The 23,662-nt window shown below is 42.6% G+C and overlaps 2 protein-coding genes across 2 annotated transcripts; both read right to left on the bottom strand.

Annotated features, from left to right (window-relative positions):
* Positions 1–928: 928 nt before the first annotated feature.
* On the bottom strand, positions 929–15,259 carry LOC122544592 (histone H2B type 1-O-like). Its single transcript, XM_087984701.1, has 3 exons — positions 15,082–15,259; positions 14,419–14,499; positions 929–1,505 (listed from the first exon to the last, which is right to left on the bottom strand). Exon 3 carries the CDS (start codon positions 1,307–1,309, stop codon positions 929–931), a length of 381 nt encoding a protein of 126 aa, XP_087840827.1. The 5' UTR covers positions 1,310–1,505; positions 14,419–14,499; positions 15,082–15,259.
* Positions 15,260–20,521: 5,262 nt separating this feature from the next.
* On the bottom strand, positions 20,522–20,867 carry LOC122544497 (histone H2B 7-like). The gene has a single exon (XM_043683734.2). The coding sequence runs from the start codon at positions 20,830–20,832 to the stop codon at positions 20,587–20,589; it is 246 nt and encodes an 81-aa protein (XP_043539669.2). The 5' UTR covers positions 20,833–20,867; the 3' UTR covers positions 20,522–20,586.
* Between the last annotated feature and the right edge of the window lie 2,795 nt (positions 20,868–23,662).

Raw genomic sequence — 23,662 nt, 5'->3', positions numbered from 1 at the left:
AAGCCCGCCAATTTACGAACAAAGGATAACCTGAAAAATGAAGTTCAAAAAACACGAACACACATGTGAACTTCACACGGTCTTACTCTCCCTCATTTGCCGAACAGTATCTGTCCATTAGGAGAAAGTGAGGACTGCAGATGCTGGAGATCAGAGCTGAAAAATGTTTGCTGGAAAAGCGCAGCAGGTCAGGCAGCAGCAAAGGAACAGGAGAATTGACGTTTCGGGCATTAGCCTTTCTTCAGGAACCTGTATCTGTCCATTTCTGATCTTCACAGTGGGTTGTTTCTAAAGCTTGAGAAGGAGCTGGAACAAAACAGGCCAAACACTGCAGTCTGTAACCTGCCTTTTCTTTTCACATTTCAATACCACCCCGATATGCTGATGAAGCAGCATACAACATTCTTCCGGCTCAGCATCAAAGTCAAACACGTTTTTTAAGACAATCTTTTAAAGCTGTCCTCCCTTATCGCTCTCGATCAGATTCAGCAAAAGCTCCACGTTTCAGTCGGGTACTGTGTTGGTGTTCTCTCGGTTCACTTTGAAAGTCTCTCACAGCAGGGAGCTTTATTTTGCATTCCGAAAAATCGGCTCAAACTCGAGCATTGGAAATGTAAAGTAAATCAGAAAGTAAAATGCATCCATCGTGGGACGGAAAGACGTGGGCATTTGTCTGCCAGGGGTGAACAAGCAAGATGAAAAATGACTCACTGGCGCTTCATCTGCTCTATCCACCCCACTCCCGAATAATTTGCAAATTAACTCAAAAACATAGCACAAGAAGTTAAAACGCCTTATCATGAATCACCTGCAAACTAAAACAAACAACCCTTAAAGAAACGGTTCAGCTGTCTCAGGGATGTTGTAGGTGGCTCTTAAAAGAGCCTTTGGGTTGTGGATGTGTTTTGTCTCAGTGCAATGCGGTCCTTCACTTGGAGCTGGTGTACTTGGTCACCGCCTTTGTACCCTCCGACACGGCGTGCTTGGCCAGCTCCCCGGGCAGCAGCAGCCGCACGGCGGTCTGGATCTCCCGGGAGCTGATGGTGCTGCGCTTGTTGTAATGGGCCAGGCGGGAAGCCTCCCCCGCGATGCGCTCGAAAATATCGTTGACGAACGAGTTCATGATGCTCATGGCCTTGGAGGAGATGCCGGTGTCGGGGTGAACCTGCTTCATCACTTTGTAGATGTAGATGGAGTAACTTTCTTTCCTGGACCGCCTCCTCTTCTTGCCTCCCTTCGCTGGCGCCTTCTTGATGATTTTCTTCGCGCCCTTCTTGGAGGCTTGCTGCCCTTTCTTCTCATCAGCCATAGCACCACTCACTTTCAGTCACAGAATAAGGGATAGCGGGCTCGGAGTTCCCTTTTTATAGACTGACGACGTCATCAATGCTAATGAGGGATGGGGAAAAGCCTGGTTTCTGAATGGGTAGTTTGCACAGAGTCATTCCCAAACATTGAGTCTCTCTGAGTGGTTAATGTGGGATCCAATGTGGATCTGTCAGGATCTGCAACGAAATGTGAAGTGGATAGTGTTTCTATTCCTGTCAGTCTGACTGAGGGAGATTTGTTTTGTGTCTATGATACAGAAAGTGACTGTAGTATTGGCACGATTTCCTTTTGCTTGTTGTTGTGATGATGTGTTTCTAGCTCCGCATATCTGTTTCTCTCCCTCTGTATAGACTGGAATTAACTCAGAACTTGTCACTGTGTGAAAAAAATTCTCATCCATTCGAAATTGCGATTACATTTGTTGTCAAGTTACACAAAAGACTGGAACCTGACTGTGAGTGTTTTCTACACTTGGGATTGATGCAACTTGTTTTCAATTGCACGGAGTTGCAGAGAAATGAGAAGAAAAAGTTTCTATGTAATACTTTTCTTGAGTCACGAGTTGAGTCATGTCTTGACTGTGGGATGAATATATTTCTGTGACCTTGACTGATAGCTGTGGGCCCAGAGACCTATCGATAACTGTGTGCTTTGAAAGTCCCCGCAGTGTAACTAAACCACGTTGCTGCACGTTTCATTTAGGGTCTTATAACACTTCTCAGTCTTACACAAATGCCTGTTAACAAGCAACTGTTAGCATGCTATATATATGCGTCACTTTAACTTTATATCTGTCGTGTCCTAATTTACACATTTTGCTCAACATCTGTCCAATGAGGCTCTGGTCCTCCGTCTAATAGTCCGTGTTATTTCAAAACACGTTTTATTCTGTAACCATCAAACACTGATGTGAGCGGGAAAACGTTACACTATTTGCCAGCCACTTAGAAATATTCCTCCAATCTGTGCCCCGAGGAGAAAGTGAGAACTGCAGATGCTGGGGATCAGAAGCTTATGGCCAGAACGTCGAGATGAAGGGCTTCTGCTTGAAACATCGATCCTCCTGCTCCTCAGATGCTGCCTGACCTACTGTGCTTTTCCAGCACCACACTCTCAACTCCAATCTGTGCCCGTCTGTTTCTGGGATGTATTTTTTGTAAACTCTACTTCACAGTCTTAACATGTCAGTACGTTACTGGGCTGTAACTCAAACCTTCTGAAGTGTACCTTGTTGCTTTACTGTGTCGGTGTCAATTTTGAAAGTACCAGATACCACTTTAGACTGACTCAGGAAGGACTCACTACTCTCCACTCCCCTATGAATATCAGCCTCTGCAAATTGAGGTTGGGTTTGTATTTATAACTGCAGCATTTTGATAAAGGATAATACTTTGTACATTGTTACTGACAATATCTGTAATGTCACCGCGGATGTTACATTGTTTATGCAGTTTCTAGCTAATCAATAATTGTATTATATCCTAACAATTTATTGCTTTGCAAGTGACTCAGTATTTCATTCTGTAACTGTCAGTTTGTTATTTCTAATCTTGTATTTACTCAGTTTCAGTCAATCACTGGCATTACAGAGAGCAAGTATCTCAACATCTCAAAGTTTCTGATGAAATGGATGGTTAATTTTTTTTTCACTTATAACTGAATCGATCAGTATGTGATCTGTGTACACACACATATCAGTAAGTTAAATAAAAAGTGTATGGTGAATGATGCTGCAGATACAGTGTATATGCTGTAGTTATTAACTTCTTTCAATCTTGTGTCACTTTAAATATCTCAAAGCAGAAGACCATAAGAAGCATGAGAATTCTGTGACATTTCTATCTGTCTGTGTGTACTCTGTCATGAGAACAGATCACAAAGGCTTTAGTTATGGTCTTCATCTCATTTTGATGTTTAGTGCCCATAACCAAAGACTCCCTTATGTATCAAAAAAGATATATGGCTATATTAGCATAAATTAAGCTGATAGCTCAATCCTAACTGCTCTCTGTGGAACAGAACAAGGGGAGAATGTTCTGCATTGCTTTCTTAGACAGAAGGCTTCCTGTTCAAAACTGTGTCCCTTACTCAGGATTCTCTCATGAGCAGTGACCTACTCTCAACGTCAACTCCCTTCAGATAATTTTTTTTGCTCTAAAGGTCATACATTATTCTTCAAAACTCCAATGAGGGTGTGTTATCAAGATGTTCCTGTCAGGTTCTGCAAAGTGAATGTTTGAGTGCAGATTTCAATCTGTACCTGACAGTTTCTGTATTTGTGCAATCATCAGTCTATCCCTGACAGCTTCAACTATATGAATGGATGAGTGCATCTGTACCTGAAAGTGTCTGTACCTGTCAGTTTGTGCTCTCTGACTGAGTGAGTGTACTTACATATTTGTCTCTGTTTAACATGACACTTGCAGAAACTGCAGGAGCTCTATTTACTACAAATCTCTGTTGCTCAACATGAATAAGATTTTATCTATTGCCATCCATGTCAGGGTGGCATGGTGGCACAGTGGTGCCAGGGACACAGATTGAATTCTAGCCTTGGTTCATTATCAGTGTGCAGTTTGCATATCCTGCGCATGTCTGCATGAGTTTCCTTTGAGTGCTCTAGTTTCTTTGCATGGTCCAAACATGTGCAGGTTTGCTGGATTAGCCATGGTAAATTGTCCTGTACTATTCAAGGATTAGATTAGATTACATTACATTACAGTGTAGAAACAGGCCCTTCGGCCCAACAAGTCCACACCGACCCGCCGAAGCGAAACCCACCCATACCCCTACATTTACCCCTTACCTAACACTACGGGCAATTTAGCATGGCCAATTCACCTGACCCTGCACATCTTTTGGACTGTGGGAGGAAACCGGAGCACCCGGATGTGCAGTGTCAGTGGGTTAACTACAGTAAACGTGGAATTGTGGGGATAGGGTGGGGTCTACAAGTGTGGGATCCACTTTGGAGAGTTGTTGCAGGGGGATGGGCCAAATGACCTCTCTCTGCACTGGAGAAATTCTGTGTACTGTAAATGAAAGTGAGACTTTTTCTATCATTGTCAGTCTCGACAGTATAAAGCAAGTTGGATAATTTCCACAGCTTTTATTCAATGGAACTGTTTATGATTGTAAGTTATATTCTGCATCTGTATTTTGAATTTATTGTTCACATGTTTATAACCAGACCACTTTATGAGAGCTTTCTCATTCTGTGTCCAATAACCTCTGGGTATCTGTCTGAATGCGTACCTTTTCATATCAATATTTTATTTCCTTTTGGACAGGTATGATGTTTTGGAAAGTGTAGGGGGTGATGGCTGCTCATGCTACGTTCCCTTGAGAATCCAAGTTTCTGGTACTGAGACTGGCTCTAATGCAACAAGGGGTATGTTGGCTTCCAAGAGATCAATTATGTTAGGTGATTGTGTAGTCAGAGGTACAGACAGACGTTTCTGTGCTCAGAAGCGATAAAGCAGAATGGTGTGTTGGTTCCCTGGGGCCAGGATCAAGGATGTCTCAGAGAGGGTGCAGAATGTTCTCATGGGGGAAGAGGGGCCAGCAAGAGGTCATTGTCCACATTGGAACCAACGACATAGGAAGGGAAACGGTTGAGATTCTGAAGGGAAATTACAGAGAGTTAGGCAGAAATTTAAAAAGGAGGTTACTCCCAGTGCTACAAGCTAGTGAGGGCATGAATAGGAGGATAGAGCAGATGAATGCATGGCTGAGGAGCTGGTGTATGGGGGAAAGATTTCCATTTTTGGATCATTGGAATCTCTTTTGGGGTAGAAGTGACCTGTACAAGAAGGATGAATTGCACCTAAATTGGAAAAGGACTAATATACTGGCGGTGAAATTTGTTAGAGCTGCTTGGGAGGATTTAAACTATAATAAGATCATGTCTTTTTGTGGCTAGTTGATGTTCATGTATCCTGGTGGCCAGTTTTCTGCCTGTAAGGTAGGGGGGGTTGGACCCAGGGAAATAGTGAGGAAAAAGATCAGACTGAGACTGGTCCAGTTGAGAACAGAAGTGAGTCAAGACAAGGTAGGACTAATAAATTAAACTGCATTTAAACTTCCTCTAACAGGGAAGGCAGATGGACTCAGGACGTGGTTAGGAATATGGAACTGGGATATCATAGCAATTACAGAAACATGGCTCAGGGATGGGCAGGACTGGCAGCTTAATGTTCCAGGATACAAATGCTACAGGAAGGATAGAAAGGGAGGCAAGAGAGGAGGGGGAGTGGCATCTTTGATAAGGTATAGCATGACAGCTGTGTCGAAGGAGGATATTCCTGGAAATACATCCAGGGAAGTTATTTGGGTGGAACTGAGAAATAAGAAAGGGATAATCACCTTATTAGGATTGTATTATAGACCCCCCCTAATAGTCAGAGGGAAACTGAGAAACTGAGAAAGGATATCTCAGCTATCTGTTAGAATAATAGGGTGGTTATTGTAGGGGATTTTAACTTTCCAAACATAGACTGGGAGTGCCATAGTGTTGAGGGGAAAGTGAGGACTGCAGATGCTGGAGATCAGAGCTGAAAATGTGCTGCTGGAAAAGTGCAGCAGGTCAGGCAGCATCCAGGGAACAGGCGAATCGACATTTCGGGCATAAGCCCTTCTTCAGGATGTTGCCTGACCTGCTGCGCTTTTCCAGCAACACATTTTCAGTGCCATAGTGTTAAGTATTTTGGTGGAGAGGAATTTGTTAAGTGTGTACAATACAATTTTCTGATTCAGTATGTGGATGTACCTACTAAAAAAAGGTGCAAAACTTGACCTACTCTTGGGAAATAAGGCAGGGCAGGTGACTGAGGTGTCGGGTGGTGGGGGGGGGGGGGGGGGAGCACTTTGGGGCCAGCGACCATAATTGTATTAGATTTAAAATAGTGATGGAAAAGGATAGACCATATCTAAAAGTTGAAGTTCTAAATTGGAGAAATGCCAATTTTGATGGTATTAGGCAAGAACTTTTGAAAGGTGATTGGGGGCAGATGTTCGCAGGTAAAGGGGCGGCTGGAAATTGGGAAGCCTTCAGATATGAGATAACGAGAATCCAGAAAAATTATATTCCTGGCAGGGTGAAAGGAAAGGCTGGTAGGTATAGGGAGTGCTGGATGACTAAAGAAATTGAGGGTTTGGTTAAGAAAAAGAAGGAAGCATATGTCAGGTATAGACAGGATAGATCAAGTGAATCCTTAGAAGAGTATAAAGGAAGTAGGAGTATACTTAAGAGGGAAATCAGGAGGGCAAAAAGGAGACATGAGATAGCTTTGGCAAATAGAATTAAGGAGAATCCAAAGGGTTTTTACAAATACACTAAGGACAAAAGGGTAACTAGGGAGAGAATACAGCCCCTCAAAGATCAACAAGGTGGTCTTTGTGTGGAGATGCAGAAAATGGGGGAGTTACTAAATAAGTATTTTGCATCAGTATTTATTGTGGAAAAGGATATGGAAGATATGGAAGACTGTAGGGAAATAGATGGTGACATCTTGCAAAATGTCCCAATTACATAGTAGGAAGTGCTGGATGTCTTGAAACGTAAAGGTGGATAAATCCCCAGGACCTGATCGGGTGTCCCCGAGAACTCTGTGGGAAGCTAGAGAAGTGATTGCTTGGCCTCTTGCTGAGATATTTATATCATCGACAGTCACAGGTGAGGTGCCTGAAGACTGGAGGTTGGCAAACGTGGTGCCACTGTTTAAGAAGGGTGGTAAGGACAAGCCATGGCACTATAGACCAGTGAATCTGACCATGGTGGTGGTCAAGTTGTTGAGGGAATCCTGAGGGACAGAATGTACGTGTATTTGGAAAGGCAAGAACTGGTTAGGGATAGTCAACATGGGAAATCATGTCTCACAAATTTGATTGAGTTTTTTGAAGAAGTAACAAAGAGGATTGATGACGGCAGAGTGGTACCTGTGATCCATATGGACTTCATTAAGGCGTTCAACAAGGTTCCCTGTGGGAGACTGATTAGCAAGGTTAGATCTCATGGAATACAGGGAGAACTGGCCATTTGGATACAGAACTGGCTCAAAGGTAGAAGACAGAGGGTGGTGGTGGAGGGTTGTTTTTCAGACTGGAGGCCTGTGACCAGGGAAATACCACAAGGATCGGTGCTCTACTTCTTGTAATTTACATAAATGATTGGGATGTGAGCATAAGAGGTACAGTTAGTAAGTTTGCAGATGACACCAAAATTGGAGGTGTAGTGGACAGCGAACAGGGTTACCTCAGATTACAACAGAATCTTGACCACATGGGCCAATGAGCTGAGATGTGGCAGATGGAGTTTAATTCAGATAAATGTGAGTTGCTGCATTTTGGGAAAGCAAATCTTAGTAGGACTTATACACTTAATGGTAAGGTCCTAGGGAGTGCTGCTGAACAAAGAGACCTTAGATTTATGGGCGGCACGGTGGCACAGTGGTTAGCACTGCTGCCTCGCAGCGCAAGAGACCCGGGTTCAATTCCCGACTCAGGCGAATGACTGTGTGGAGTTTGCACGTTCTCCCCGTGTCTGCGTGGGTTTCCTCCGGGGGCTCCGGTTTCCTCCCACAGTCCAAAGATGTGCAGGTCAGGTGAATTGGCCATGCTAAATTGCCCGTAGTGTTAGGTAAAGGGGTAAATGTAGCGGTATGGGTGGGTTACGCTTCGGCGGGTCGGTGTGGACTTGTTGGGCCGAAGGGCCTGTTTCCACACTGTAAGTAATCTAATCTAGATTGCAGGGTCCAATTGATAACTATTGAATCATAAAGATAATACAGCACAGAGGGGGCTATTCAGCCCATCTTGTCCATGCCAACCCAAAGACCCCCAGAGGCCCTTTCTCATCCCATCTTGTTACCGCAGACCGTAGCCTTGCAGTTAACGGAACTGGAGGTGCAGTTCCAGGGATCTCTGTTTAAAAGAGTTTGGGGTCTCTGCCTGCACCACTAAATCTGACAGCAAATTCCAGATTCCCACCACTCTATGCATAAAAAACATTTTCCTCACATATCATGTAATCCTACACCACTGTTTGAATCAATGATCCCTGGTGTTTGAACTCTCTGCCTCTCCCTCTGCTAATCTCTCCCTCTCACTATTTTGTGAAAAATCACACAACACCAGGTTATAGTTCAACAGGTTTATTTGGAAGCACGAACTTTCGGAGTTCTGCTCCTTCATTAGTAGTTCATTATTTAGTATTGACTATTTAATATTCCTTAATCATGGCACCTCTGTTCCAAAGAATGTAACTCCAACCTCTCCAGATAGCTACAATTCACCAGCCCTGGCAACATTCTTGTAAATCTCCTCTGCACTCTCTCCATAGTAATGATGTCCTTCCTGTGATGTGGGGACATGACTGCACACAATACTTTAGTTGTAGCCTCACCATCTTATATGGTTTCATTGTTATATCCCTACTTTTGTATTCCATCCCTGTGCCAATGAAGGAAAGCATTCCATGTGCCTTCTTTACAACCCCATCTATCTTTAGGGACCCATGCACTTGCACACCAAGATCTCTCACTTACCCTGCCCCCTCAGTATATTCCCATTTATTGTCTATTCCAATTTATTGTTTGACTTCCCAAAATGCATTCCCTGACACTTATCAGAGCTGAACTCCACCTGCCACTTTCCTGCCCACTCCACCAAACCATCTGTAATACTTTTAGAGCTTACAGCTATCCTCTAACTATCCACTAAATGGTCAATTTTTATGTCATCTGCAAATTTCACAAACCTGCCCACCACATTCAAGTCCAAATCCTTAATGTATAAAACAAACAGCAGAGGTCCCAACACTGAGCCATGCAGAGCACCACTTGAAACAACTTTCCACTTACAAGAGCAGCCATCAACCATTACCATTTGTTTCCTGTTACTAAGCCAATATTGCATCCAATTCAACACATTACCCTGTATCCCACAGCTTTTACTTTGTGAACCAGTCTGCTGTGGTGATGTTGCTCCTTTAACAAGCCTGTAAAAGACACAGGCTCTGAAAAGTCTGACTTGATGGGTTTTAGGGACATTTTGATTATAGCTACAGGTAATGTCTCAGGCAAAAGGCTTCCACATTTTTCAAAAGAACACTTGTACAATGAAAGGGGAATGTCTCAGTTTTCCCAGCTCAGTTTATCTCTGGTTTTGGCTGTCTGGCTATTGACTAAAAGTAGTCAGGCAGTTGAAAAAGCTGAACCCAAAGAAGCCGGTCGATGCTGGTACTCTGTCTCTCTGACATGTCTCCTGTAAGACTGTGTTTGATTTTACCTTTTTGTGCCAAAGGGTATTTGTGGGGATTATTGCAAGTATTGGGAACAGCATCATTAAGTAGGGTTTTCGGATAGGTTAAGATATTTAGTATTCTGTTCTCCTTTAAGGCATAGGAACATTTGTTTGTGTTTCATTTGATAATCTTGTAAATCAATTCTGCTTTGTGTAAAACAACGTGATTTGACCAGCTACATCACTCCTGGAATATCTGCATTACACCTGCTTAAAACAACTAGCAAAGTTAGGATCCAGGCTACTTGAAATGTTTTGAGGGGATCTGGCATGGTCCATACCAGTTAGGGGGCTCTTTGCAGGATTTGTTCTATAGTTCTGATTTGGGATTAGGGTTGTTGGACTTGAAGGCAGCGAGTGGTAGGTGTTAGTGTCTTTTGTTCCGGGTTTTGAATTCAGTTGGTTTAAACAATGCTTAGGAGAGCAATGGCTCTTTCAATCATCAAGAGTTTTCTGCAGGTGGAAGGAGTGATTTTGGGCCTTTTACAAAAGGTGATTAAGGGTAAGCTGCTGGAAATAGCAAACAATCTGGGATTGAGTCTGTGTCCTTCCATGAGGAAAGGAGAGATAGTTACAGCAGTAGCTCAGCATTTAAATTTGTTGGAAGAATTTGAGGGAAGAACAGTTGGACAGATAAACGAGTGGATCACAGTCAGACAAGGATGGTAATAGCTACTAATAGAGACTATTAGTGAGTTTTGGTGTACAATAGAAGACCCTATGAAAACACTGCGTGGTGAGAGAGGTTTTGGGTAATGATATGGGAGAGCTCTAGCTCTAAAGTTGTAGAACTCAATATTAAGTCCAGAAGGCTGTCGAGATCCCAAGCACAAAATGAGGTGCTGTTCTTCCAGCTTGCACTGAACTTTGCTGGAGCAGTGCAGCAAGCCTGAGACAGAGATGTTGGCCAGGGAACAGGGTGGTGTGTTGAAGTGGCAGGCAACTGGAAGCTCAGGGACATTTTTGCTGGACAGAATGTAAGTGTGCTGCACAGCATTTTCCCCAGCACAAAGATCAAATGGTAGCTAGGAAAATGCACACAATCAGTTCTGAGGAGGGGTCACTAGACCTCAAATGTTAAGTCTGATTTCCCTCCACCAATGCTGCCAAACCTGTGAATTTTCCAGCAATTTTTGTTATTAATTTCTACCTGTCAGTTTCTGTGCTGTAAACAGGAGTGTAATTATCAAACTGTACATGTCAATGTATGCAATTTGAAACAGGGAGTGTTATTAATCTGTTCCAATAAGTTTTGATGATAAGAATATAGTTATCAGTCTTCCTCTGAAATATTCTGCCATGTGCACATTGGTCAATCATACACATCTGTCCCTGTTATATTCTGCTCTGGGTATCTCAGGATTGAATTATGAATCTGTATCTGTCAGTATCTTATTTATAAATGTGCAAATGCATTATGCAGACTGTAGCTGCCAGTGTTTGCTAAGTGAATGTGTTAGTTTAGTTGTCTGTGTGTGCGCGCGCACGTGTACATTTATGCATCATTCTCTCCCTTTCAGTTTCTGCAGAGTGAATATGTGAGAGCAGCTACCAGTTTCTGTTGTGTCCACATGAGAATTTTGGAATTGATCTATACTTGTCAGTTTCTGCTGTGTGACTGAGATAATCAGTACCAACTACTTTCAACTCTTTTATGTATGAAAGTTGCTTAATTCTCTGGCAGCCAATAATATTCTAAGAGTTCAATCATCACCAGGAATCTATGGTTGATTTTCAGAAAAACCCATCTGGTTCACTAATGCCCTGTAAGGAAACTGCCATCCTTGTGTCTCCAGACCCGCAACAATGTAGTTGACTCATAACTACCCCCTGAGCAGTTAGGGATGGGCAATAAATACTGGCCTAGTCAATGATGCCCACATCCCATGAATGAATTTAGGAAAAAGAATTCTCTGTGACTGAGATTCATTCTGTGATAGTTTTTAAGGGTGTTGTGATTGGGCTTTAAACTCTTCTGCATTTTGTGATTTATATTATATTCTGCTCTGGGTATCTCAGGATGGAGTTATGAATCTGTATCTGTCAGTATCTTACTTATAAATGTGCAAATGCATTAAGCAGACTGTAGCTGCAGTCACAGAATTGATACAACCATTCAGCTCATTGTGTCTGCACTGGGGCATTCTGTTGTTCATCTGTTCTCCATACTGATTTCCACTAATTGTTGGGCATCTGAACTTCATCCACTCACTGCCAGTATCTCAAGGTAAATGCTAACGTGAGATTAGTTCTGCAGTATTCTGCCATTTAATAACTGTAGTGCCAGTTTGGTTTTGTATGCAACAGCATCAGGTGGGGTGTGTGAATCTCATTCTCTTTATATGTTGAGTTGTATTTGTTTGGTCTGAGTGTTGGATAAACTCGATCAATATTCACTAACACTTTGCGTGTGAGGGATTAATGTTGGTTCAATGTTTACTTTGCCATGAATCTGAATGTTATTGTTTTCAGACTTTATTTTTTATGCCGGAGTCTTTATCAGTTGCTGCTGGACACTGCAAAATGTAACATCTAACACTAACTGAAGCGATTAATGGTTTGGTGAGTCAATTTATAACTGTCTATATTTGGAAATATCTGGGCCTAAATTTCATTCTTTTTTCCCTTTCTCCATTAACTAGCTGAGTGTGAGTGAGTTTTCTGTTGTGCTGCCAATCTGTATCACTTTAAAGGAGCGGTACTGGTCTGTACCACACTGACATTTTCTGTCTGTCTATCTCCTTATGTTTCCAGTTCTGCATGTCATGATCTGATACACTTTGAGGTAGGTTTAATGCCTTATAAATCAGTATTTCATTTATTAAAATGTACGGAAATGTTTCTGCATTACTCAGGCCCTCAAACAAAATGGGAGTGTGGATAAAGTGTGTTTGCATCAGCACCAGGCTGAGACTGAACTAAATTCAATCTGTCTCTGATACTTGATACCAATGTGCTCCTTGTTCTTGGTTATTGTATTTCACAGTGGTTCAGTGTCGTCTAAATTGAAACGTCAATTTTAGTAACTGCAAGCACAATTAATTGATTAAACTTCTGCTACTTGACATGAATGAGGTTTTATCCATTGCCACTGGAGTCAGCTCCCGTCAGTGAAAGTGGACGTGTTTCTATGTCTGCTAACAGGTAGTTGGATAATGTCCACAGCCTATGTTCTTCAGTTTTAGAGCCTATAGAATCCATGCAACACATTACAACAGAAAGACATCTGTGCTTTGCTTCAGAATCAAGGGGAGAAAAGCAATAGACTCTTGTAATTCCTAAAGTGCAGAGTCTAACCAGGAACAGAGGGGATATCAAGGTCTGGTTTTCAGGATGCTATCAATGGTAAAGTATGTCACAATGCAAACAATGAGTTAATGATCAGTATTAACCAAATGAATTCGCAACTAAGTGAACACTTCAACTGCATTGCAGCTGACTGAAGACAATGCCCCTTGTGCAGCAAAGAGAATTGGCCAATTCTATTTTATTTACCAATCTGGACAGGATCTGGTGCAAACCATTAGCAGTATTCTTGTGTTGCTCTCTGTAGGGCGGGGGAAAACAAGAGGTCTTTTATTTTCCATGATTGGTGAAGAATATTTAAACAGTCCACTCATGTTGGTTAAAATAAAACCCATCAATTTTAGCTTTTACTTTCTTTCTGCACTGCTTTAAATCTGATTCCATTGACTCCTTGACAAAACTATATCCTGATTCCTTGATTTTTTTTTGTAGTTTAATGAAGAGAATGCAGGGTTCAAGATGAATGCAGGGTTCTTCATAGGTTTCTTGAAACAAATTTTGAAAGACACACAGAAGAAGAAGAAAGACTTTCTTCCTGGACTGAAAAAATCTCCGACAAAATGATGAAATCGAGAATGGCATTATGATACAGATGGGAATGACAACTTCTCTGCTGCCATGAAAAATCGATGGAATACTCATTGAGTTAACAATTCTAATCCCTTTCAATCAGCTGTGTTGTTATAGACTGTTTTTGATCAGTGCAGACTTAATAATTTGAATGGACATATTCTGTGCTGTCGATCTCTGACTTGAGATCTGAGCGTAGAAATCAGTTTGATGAAATGTTTTCTGCTAGTTGCGGTGTATATGGATCTTCATCACTGTTAGATGTTGTAATGAGCATTTCAGGATGGTGTACGAATTTGCAACTATTGTAAATCGTCAGTAGCTCTGATGAGATAGAATGGTGTATGTGCGTGCGCAAGTACACATATGGGGGTGGGATGGAAATGATGGAACATGTGGGTGTGTACACACACGATGAGCACTCTCTTGCCATCAGGCTTCAGCCCAGAGGTTCATTCGGAACTTACGTAGTTTAATTGTTGTGTCTTTTCCAGGACAATGATTTATCAAAAATGTAATTTTGACTTTCTCAGTTACTGAAAATATCAAAGTTTCCTTCTGCATCTGCACTCAATATCTTTTTCATATATTCCTGTTGTAACAATGTAACAGCATGAATTCACCTTGATTGTAACTTTACTACATGTAATTCCTGAATGTATATTTCATATGAGGATACAGTCTATCCCTCTTCTGATGTTGCAAATAATAATTAGCTATGCATAATGGAATTTATTGGAAATGAGCTTTTAAGCATTGATTATAAAGAGATTTTTAAAAATATATTTCATTAGTTGTGTCTGACTCTTGGATTGAATACATACTTCTGGAAATTGAGCTCAATGTGTATCTGACTCAATCCACTCTGTGACTGTGGAAAGGATGTTCTCCAATCTGACAACTGTAACATACCTGCTGGTTGGTAGAAGCAGATGGTTATACTTGGCTTTGTACTGAGGAAATATTACATTATCTTGGTCCATCAAACCATGCCTGGAGATAGATTAGAGAAATATCATCATTTCTGAGTGGAAAGATATCAACTGATCAATGCAACATTCAGGTCATCATCATGATACTTTCGTTTTTAAACAGAACAATGTCTGGTTCCAAAGCAACATTGAGCTCTTCCCAGTCTTTTTCTGTTTGCGAAATTCTGAAACAATTTACTCAGATGAAAGAAAACTAACCAACATATGCACAGCTCCAAAAATACAATGGTTACACTGTTCAATATTCAGCTCCCCAAAAAATACACGAGCCATTAAAGGAAGAACAACGGACACTTTTATCGCATTTAGATCACTGCCCTTTATTTCCCAACAATTCAATGTTTATTCGGAACAAACAGCGTGAAACAGAAGCCAAACAATGAATTCCCATCAGTGTTTAGGGGATTAAAAACCCCAAGAATGTCCCACAGCAGCTTCTTCCCGCTCTGCCTCCCTCAGCAGGCCCACACACAGCCCGAGAAAGGCCTCTCTCCTCCCCCCAGCCCGCTCACTCCAAGTTCCGGGACCAGTTCCTGCTCCGCTCGGCCTCTTACAAACAGCCCCCGGTTCTCCCTGAACTCACTCCGAATCAATCCCGGTCTCGGAGCCCCCTGTGTCCCAGGCTCCCATCCCGATGTGCTGCTGGAAGGAGCCTGCTGTTCCCTCGCTTCCCTGGGCGCTGATCTCTCCATTGCGGTCTGTTTCAAACAAACCTCTTGCACTCACTGAGTAAATGCTCCTCAATGGCAGCGCTGGGGGAGGGCCGCACGCATGCGCTCCTCTGGTCACGAACAATCAGCATTGGAGGAGGGACGGCATCGCGCATACGCTGTTTTCCCAATGATTCCCAGAAACAAAAACAATTGGTCATTTCCACAATTCCCTTTTCTTCCAGTTTGACCAAAGGAACTGGAGCTGTGGGGGAAAGGGCAGAGAAGGTTTCAAGCTGGGACATTGTCCCTTTATGAAGCTCCAATGGAGCTCATTCCCGGGTCATGTTAATAACTCCTCCCTCCGGCTCTCTCACAATCTAATCAGGGAACGGAGAAGGTGGCGGCCACTCGGCCCATCCCCTGTGCTCCCCCATTCAATAACATCACGTCTGATTTTATTTAATCCTGCTGACCCTCATCCACAAATATTAATTCCTTTAAGAAGGTAACATAAGTGGAAAATAGAAACACAAACGAAATAAGTAGAACACTCTTACGAAAGCAGAATGTTGGAGGGAGTCTTGCATCACAGTGTTAGTCCCTATTTCTGGTTCAGGAGGCTTGTGCAAAAATCAGACGTGGAGCAGGGGTGTGCAAGAATGCCTCGATTGAGTGTATAGTGGACAACAGATGTTAGTGTCAGGTATGCTGAAGACAGAAACCTTGTGATGTATTGTATGCCACAATGAGAGACCCCAGGTGTTTTTGTTTATTCACTCTGGGACGTGGATGTCGCTGGCTGAGCTTCGCCTTTATTCCCCTTTGAGCAAACAGTGGTGAGCCACCTTCTGGAACAGGTGTTGTCCATGTGCTGCCCACAATGCCATGAACAGGGAATTCCAGGGTCTTGATCAAGCGACGGTGAAGGAAAGGGGATATATTTCCAAGGGATTATGGTGTGTGGCTGAGAGAGAAACTTGCCCTCTATCAAGCTGATATCTCCCTACATCAACTATATTTAACTTTTCTGATGGAGGTTGCTCTGAATTTGGAAAGTTTTACAATTTACAAATTATTAATTTTGTAAATTTAATAAAACTTTGGGTTTCTGTGAGATCAAATTTGATCCCAAGAATAGGCATACAAATTGGGAAGAAAATAAACAGACAAACATAAAGCCTGGGAACAATTTATAATCCAGGGCAGAGGAGATGACCTGGGGGTTGCAGTGAGAAAGAAACTCACTGAGATCTTTGTAGAGAGAGGAGGAGAACTTCTTCAAGGTAGCATCCTTACAAGAGGATTCACAGTAAACTTAGAATCAACTTCGTGGACTTCACCAGTTTCCACATTCCCCCCCCCCCCCCCCCCCGCCCGCCCCCACCTGACACCAGTTCCAACCTGCCCGCTCAGCAGCATCGTCATGACCTGTCCTACCTGCCAATCTTCCTTCACATCTATCCGCTCCACCCTCCTCCCTTATCACCTTCATCGCCACCTCCATCCAACTATTACACTCTTAGCTACCTTCTCCCCAGCCCCACCATGCTCCCATTTATCTCTCCAGCCTGGAGGCTCCCAGCCTCATTCCTGATGAAAGGCTTTTGCCCGAAACATCGATTTTCCTGCTCCCCGGATGCTGCCTGACCTGCTGTGCTTTTCCAGCACCACTCTAATCTTGACTCTGATCTCCACCATCTGCAGTCCTCACTTTCGCCACAATTTAGAATTCAGCAAACGATGAGATAAAGGGCATTGATTAAGAAAGAGAAAATGAGGACTGGAGCAAGCTTGCAGATGTTTTGAAAAAGAAACTAACTGTTAAAGTATTGATAAGTGTGCAAAGGGGAAATGGAAAAACACATGGGTTGGTGAACACAAAGATAGGTCTCATACGATCAAAAAGAGACAGTCCATATTAGGGAGCAAATATATGTAACTGTTGTTCTCTGATCACAAAGAACAACACAAATGATGCACTAGGAATGTTGGGGAACACAGTTCAGTGAGAGGGAAAAACCTGAAACAAATCAGTATTGTTTGGAAAATTGTGTTGGGACAGTGGATAAGATTGAAGCTGGGAAACAGCAGGGCCTGGTCATCCACAGCCCAGAGTACTTAACAGTGGTCACAGAAATAGTGAATGGTCATGTTCCAAGATTCCATAGACATTGTAATATTTTCCACAGATTGTGAGTTAGCTAATGTAACCAATCTATTTGAAAAACAAGTTAGAGATAATCTGGGAATTATAGGCCACTCAGCCTGCAGGAAAAAAAATACTTGCAGAGTGTCTGCGGAATAAAAAAGATTGGACCAAACAAAGTCAGCATCGATTTGAGATGCCTATTCCTGTGTCATAATGTTCTAAGTTCTCAGCTTGGCAAATCTGCTGGGATGGAGGTGATAAGCAGATGGCATCATTTGGATGTTTCTTTTGACAAAATCTCACATAAAACAAAATAAAGAATATGGTGTTGAGATGGATTCTAAAAAACTGCTTGGCTGAAAGAAAACACGTAGAGGGAATAAATGGATCATTTTTTCGATGGCAGGCAATGACTAGGAGTCGTGGCAAGAATCATGATTAGAATCCTACTCTTCACAATATAGTCACAATGATTTAGAAGAGAAAACTAAATGTAATATTTCCAGATTGACAGATGACATAAAACTAGGTCGGATGGTGAGCTGTGAAAGAAAATGCATTGTGACTGTGTTGAGGAGACGTCAATGGGCAAAAGCAATGTAACATGGATAAATGTAAGATTTTTAGTAAGGACAATCAGAGTTGATAAAAATGAAACTGGAAAAGCACAGCATTAGAGGAGCAGCAAAGTCAATGTTTTATTTGCAAGTACAAATAAATCATATATTACACATAGACAACTGGAGTGAAAAGCATCTCTTGAACACTATGCAAATAGTAAGGGCATTCTTGAGAAGGAGATTAGGAAATCAAAGAGGGGGATACAAGATAGTCTTGGCAGATAAGGTTAAGCATAATTCAATGAGATTCTACAAGACCATTCAAAGCAAGTTAACAATGAGGGAGAGAAAGAGAGTAGGGCACCTTAAAGATCAAAGAGGTAGTTGTTGTTGTCAGAGCCTTTTCCCCCGAAAGGGATTGCAAACTCAGCAGGCAGGCAGAACTCAAGCAAGTGGAGGTTTATTCATGCAAAACCTAGTTCAAGCAGGGACAAAGGATCCTCTCCAGAGACCAGTCCGAAAAGGGAGATCATGACACACAATTTATAACAAAGCAGTATTTTTATAAATTTGCTGATAACATTCGCATACAACTTGACCACTTTGATCCTCCCTCATACTTCGTAAACCCAATCATATAAGACACCGAATCAATGACAGGCATTCCTTTAACAGGCTTCAGCTTCCCATGACCTCATAGCTTTGAACAGATACTATAATCACTCATCCTTGCCATCTTTCTATGTATCCTCCTCATTCACGTTCCAAAGTTAATTGCTAGACTCCTTCAGGCCTCTCAGGCTGGCTTTGTCTGTGAGTCAGTTTGAATTCTGTTATTCATTGTATCTCGTGCTTTCTTTCTGAAATTCTGTTTTTCCTCTTATATTTCCCATTGTCCTAATTAAGTGTTAAAAATACCAAAGACATTTAGTTTTAACTAGTTGCTATAAGATTTGTAAGAATGCTCTCTGTTCTGGTTAGTTAGGCTTAGGTCTGTTTTCAAAGACTTCCAGCATAGATACATGGAACCAAAACATTTATGCCTATGTGTGAAAGTTAGTAAGTTTTCAGAAGTACCCTGATTTGCCCCGGCCAGCTGCAGGTGCCTGGGGATGATGCGGGTCTTCTTGTTGTCCCGGGCCGCGTTGCCGGCCAGCTCCAGGATTTCAGCCGTCAGATACTCCAGCACCGCAGCCAGATAGACCGGCGCTCCGGCACCCACACGCTCAGCATAGTTACCCTTTCTCAGGAGCCTGTGAACACGGCCCACCGGGAACTGCAGGCCAGCCCGGGATGGAGGAGGGCAGAAAGTAACGGGGCCAAGTCATCAACCGCTTTTTTACAACTTTAAAAGCCCGCCAATATATTCCGAAAAGTAGAGAGGTTAAACACAGAAGAATGCGTGAATACTCGATTTTATTTACTTCTACGTTAAAAGTGTACCCTTTACCTCACCTCCTGGAATCTGCCCATTTCTGTTCCTGAATGGAATCTTGTGACCATTAAACACAAACGGAAACAAAAAAGGCGCCAAACCGGTCCCCGGTGTTGCGAAGGATGGGCCTGGCCTCGCTGCCGCGGAACGCTCCGAGTAGTTGGACCGGTCCGTACCACCTGTCCTTCGTGGAGAAATTTATCAAGAGAAAACACCTTTGACCACAAATACATTAGGAAGTGGTCAGCACGTAGTGTCCTTGAGACCCTTCGGGAAAAGGAGAGGGCGGATCCTATCGAGCGGTTCCCTGAGCAGACTGTCAAAGCCATTTGGGAGAATGCCTCATCGCCAGAACTTTCCAACAAGCACCAAGACATGGCTTGGCTGGTGGTGAGAAGGGCTCTGCCTGTGAGATTCTTTATGCACGCCCGGACTCTCAGCCCCCCCGCACGCTGCCCTCGAAGCGGCTGCGGGGGGGACGAGACTGTCACACACCTCCTTCTGGAATGTGCCTACGCAGAGGAAGTCTGGAGAGGAATGCAGTGGTGTCTGTCGAGGTTCGTCCCGAGCAGCGCCGTGACGCGGGACTCCGTGCTGTACGGCCTGTTGGGACGCACACCGAGACGAACATCAACTGTGCCTGGAGGATCATCAACTCGGTGAAGGACGCTCTCTGCGTGGTCCGAAACCTGTTGATCTTCCACCTGAAGGAGTTGACCCCGACTGAGTGTTGCAGACTGGCACATTCCATGGTCCAGGACTACGTGTTGAGGGACGCGCCGAAGCTTGGGGCAGCTGCCGCCAAGGCGCGGTGGGGAAAGACCACCGTCTAACATCTGCCTGTCTAAGAGGAACAGGGGGCCCATGCAGTCATTTGGGCTCCGCTGGCGCCTCAGCTCAATGTAATCGCACCAACCTGTGAATAGGAATGATTACCCTGTTTCGATACGCAAAGAAATGGAATGTTTACAGAATGATGACTTGTCCAATTGTATAGATTAAATATATATGAATAAAGTATATTTTTGAAATAAAAAAAGGCGCCAAACCCTGCACTCTGCAACTAATCATTTATTTCACATTTCAACAGCACCCCGATATACTGATAAAATATGATTACGGCCTCCTGAAACATTAATAGTGAACACGATCGTTCGAGAATATTTTAAAGTTACCCTCCCTATTGATCCCTCATAGATCGATAAAAACTGCACATTTCAGGGAAATTGTAGGTGGCTCTTATAAGAGCCTTTGGGTTGTGGATGTGCTCGTTTCAGTACAATGCGGTCCTTCACTTGGAGCTGGTGTACTTGGTCACCGCCTTTGTGCCCTCCGACACGGCGTGCTTGGCCAGCTCCCCGGGCAGCAGCAGCCGCACGGCGGTCTGGATCTCCCGGGAGCTGATGGTGCTGCGCTTGTTGTAATGGGCCAGGCGGGAAGCCTCCCCCGCGATACGCTCGAAAATATCGCTGACGAACGAGTTCATGATGCTCATGGCCTTGGAGGAGATGCCGGTGTCGGGGTGAACCTGCTTCATCACTTTGTAGATGTAGATGGAGTAACTTTCTTTCCTGGACCGCCTCCTCTTCTTACCGCCCTCTTCACCGCTTTCTTCGCGCCCTTCTTGGCAACTTGACCCTTCTTTTCCTCAGCCATAGCGCCGCTCACTCTCAGATACAGAATAAGGGAAAGCGGGCTCGGAGCTCGCTCTTCATAGACTGACGACGTCATCAATGCTAATATAGGATGGTGGAAAGCCTGGTTTCTGATTGGCTATTTTGTAGCCATGATAATTTCTCTCTGATTGGTTAGTCAGGATCTGCAATAACATCGGAAACACAAACTGAAATTTTGTGAAGGGATCAAATTCCGAGCTCACTCTAAAATGTGAGATTCTAATTGTAATGTATTCTGTATCTTTTGATAATGGTTTTCTTTTCTCTTCAATTTTAAAATGGCATCACATTTGTTGTCAAGTGAGAAAATGCACTGCAATCTGACAGGGAGTGTGTTTTACTCCTGGAAGTGATGGAACTACTTGACAAATGCATCGTGTTGGAGGAAAGTGGGAGTTAAGAAATGTTCTCTTTTGCTTGTGTTTCTTGCTCTACACTCTCTGAAGGTGAAGGACATTCTACCATCATCTACTCTGTAAACTCCTTTCAGTTATCTTTTCCCCTATTCTTCTTCAAATCTCCAATGAGTATCAGCCAAAGTATTCATACATTATTCAGAATAGCTGCCAGTGTGTGTATCATTGTCAGTTCGATTCTCATTACCTCAATGACTGAAGGGAACTGACGTACTGTGACCTGTGCCTTTTGCTTTCTGCTGACAACATTAATTTTACTCCCTGACTGTTTGGCTCCTCAATCAGTGTCAGCAGCCTCCTGCCAATATTTCAGTTCCTGAAATCTTACTTTGCACTACATTAGAATACATATTATTTGGTGCATTTCAGTTTCTAGCAGAATCTTTTTTAATTATGAACTTTGCTATGTGGATTTTCTCTGAACTTTATTTGGTCACAAGTCATTTGTACTCAATCTGAACTGGTCACTGTTATTTCAGGATTAGTTTGAACATTGTACTTGTGTGAATTTTAATCGTGACAGTTATTTGTTTTATCACGGTGATTCCCTGCTTACACTGTGAGATAGTGTTGTTCAGAATTTCAGGTTGGTTAAGGGTTAGTTTACCTCTCGTTATTGGATGTGTAAAACAGGAGTACGGTTTTTGATCTGCCCATGTGAGCTTTCGGGAGGTGAATAATTATTACTCTCTCACAATCTGTCCCTGTCAGTTTCTGCCATCTGAATGTGCGAGTGTAGTCATCAGTCTGTACCTGTCCGTTCTTCCACAGTGATTACGTTAGCGTAATTAACACAATCCCAGAATGTCTCTGATGTGAGAATGTGTAAGGGCATTTACCATTGCAGTGTCTATCAGTCTTTGCTATGAGACTGTTTGACTGGCTTTATCAATCTGTACCCGTTTCTTTCTGCTCAATGAATTTGTCTGTGTAATTTTCAGTCTCCCAATATCAGTCTCTGCTATGTGAATGTGAGAATGTTTTTATCAGTATTACCTTGTCCATTTCTCTGTTGGGAATATGTCAATGTGGTTATCAACATGTACCTGTCAGCTTCTGTTTTGTGAGTAGCTCAGTTTAGTTAAACTTTTCCACACAGGTTGTGATGTGTGAATATGGCAGTCAAGTCATCAATCTTCCACAGCCATTATGTTTGTGTAATTATCAGTCTATCCTTTAGGTCTCTGCTGTGAGAATGTGTAATTGTAGTTGTCAATCTGTCCCTGTCAGTCTTTGTTCTGTGAATGTGAGAGTGTATTTACTAATTGGCCCGTGACAGTTTCTGCTATGTTAATGGGGGTTTTGTTATCCATGTCTTTATGTTCATTTCTGTTATGTGAATATTTGACTGGCATTATCAATCTGTACCTGTCAGTTTCTGCTCAGTGAATATGTCTGTGTAATGAACAGTCTATCCCTATCAGTCTCTGCTACATGTCTGTGTGAATGCTTTTATCAGTCTCACCTTGTCAGTTTCTGTGTTGTAAACATGGTCATCAATCTTTACCTGACATTTTCTGGTTTGTGAATATGAGACTTTGGTTATCAATCTGTACCTGTCTGCTTCCGCTTTATGAATATCTAAATTTGGCTTAATCTGTTCCTGAATGTTTCTCTAGTGTGCATATAGCAGTGTAGTTATCTATCTGTATCAGTCTGTTTCTGTTATGTGAATATGAGGGCAATTATTAGTTTGAATGATTGTGTGGTTTTAAAAGGTGCATTTTGTCCTGTCCACTGTAGTTAACATGCAATGCAATAAAGAAGAAATTGGAATAACTTAACTCTCCTGGAAGACTTAACAGAATAATGGATACAGTATCACTTCCTAATTAACTGTTCCAATACAGTAATATCCCATAAACATCCTTGGCAAAAGACAAATTCAATAAAATATATAGTCTCACATCTGACTCCAGTAGCAGAAAGAGAATCTGCAGCTTCTGACTGTAACTGAGAGGAAAAAACTAGCTTTCCTGTCTTCAAGATGCTGACAGTTTTGCTGAAAGCCAAAACTAAAAATGTCATTCTGTGAGAGCTTGACCACACCCATGCAGGCTGCTTCTGTTGTTCCAACTTTAAAAGGAGCCTCAAACTGTTTACTCTAGTGCAGACTTCTTGACACTTCTGCCATAAAACCTCTCTTCAACAAGAAAGAAAGAACAAAATAAATATCTTCAAGCCACAATATCATCAAACCTTCCACTCCTCTTAAAAAGAACCAATCAATATACAGAGATGGCCTAATTTTTAAAAACTCCTTAGCCTTACATTG

The sequence above is a fragment of the Chiloscyllium plagiosum genome, unplaced genomic scaffold (assembly GCF_037043375.1).
Source record: "Chiloscyllium plagiosum isolate Xiang-an unplaced genomic scaffold, Cpla_swu_hap1 HiC_scaffold_49, whole genome shotgun sequence".
Lineage (NCBI taxonomy): Eukaryota > Metazoa > Chordata > Chondrichthyes > Orectolobiformes > Hemiscylliidae > Chiloscyllium > Chiloscyllium plagiosum.
This window is presented reverse-complemented; position numbering and strand designations above follow the sequence as displayed.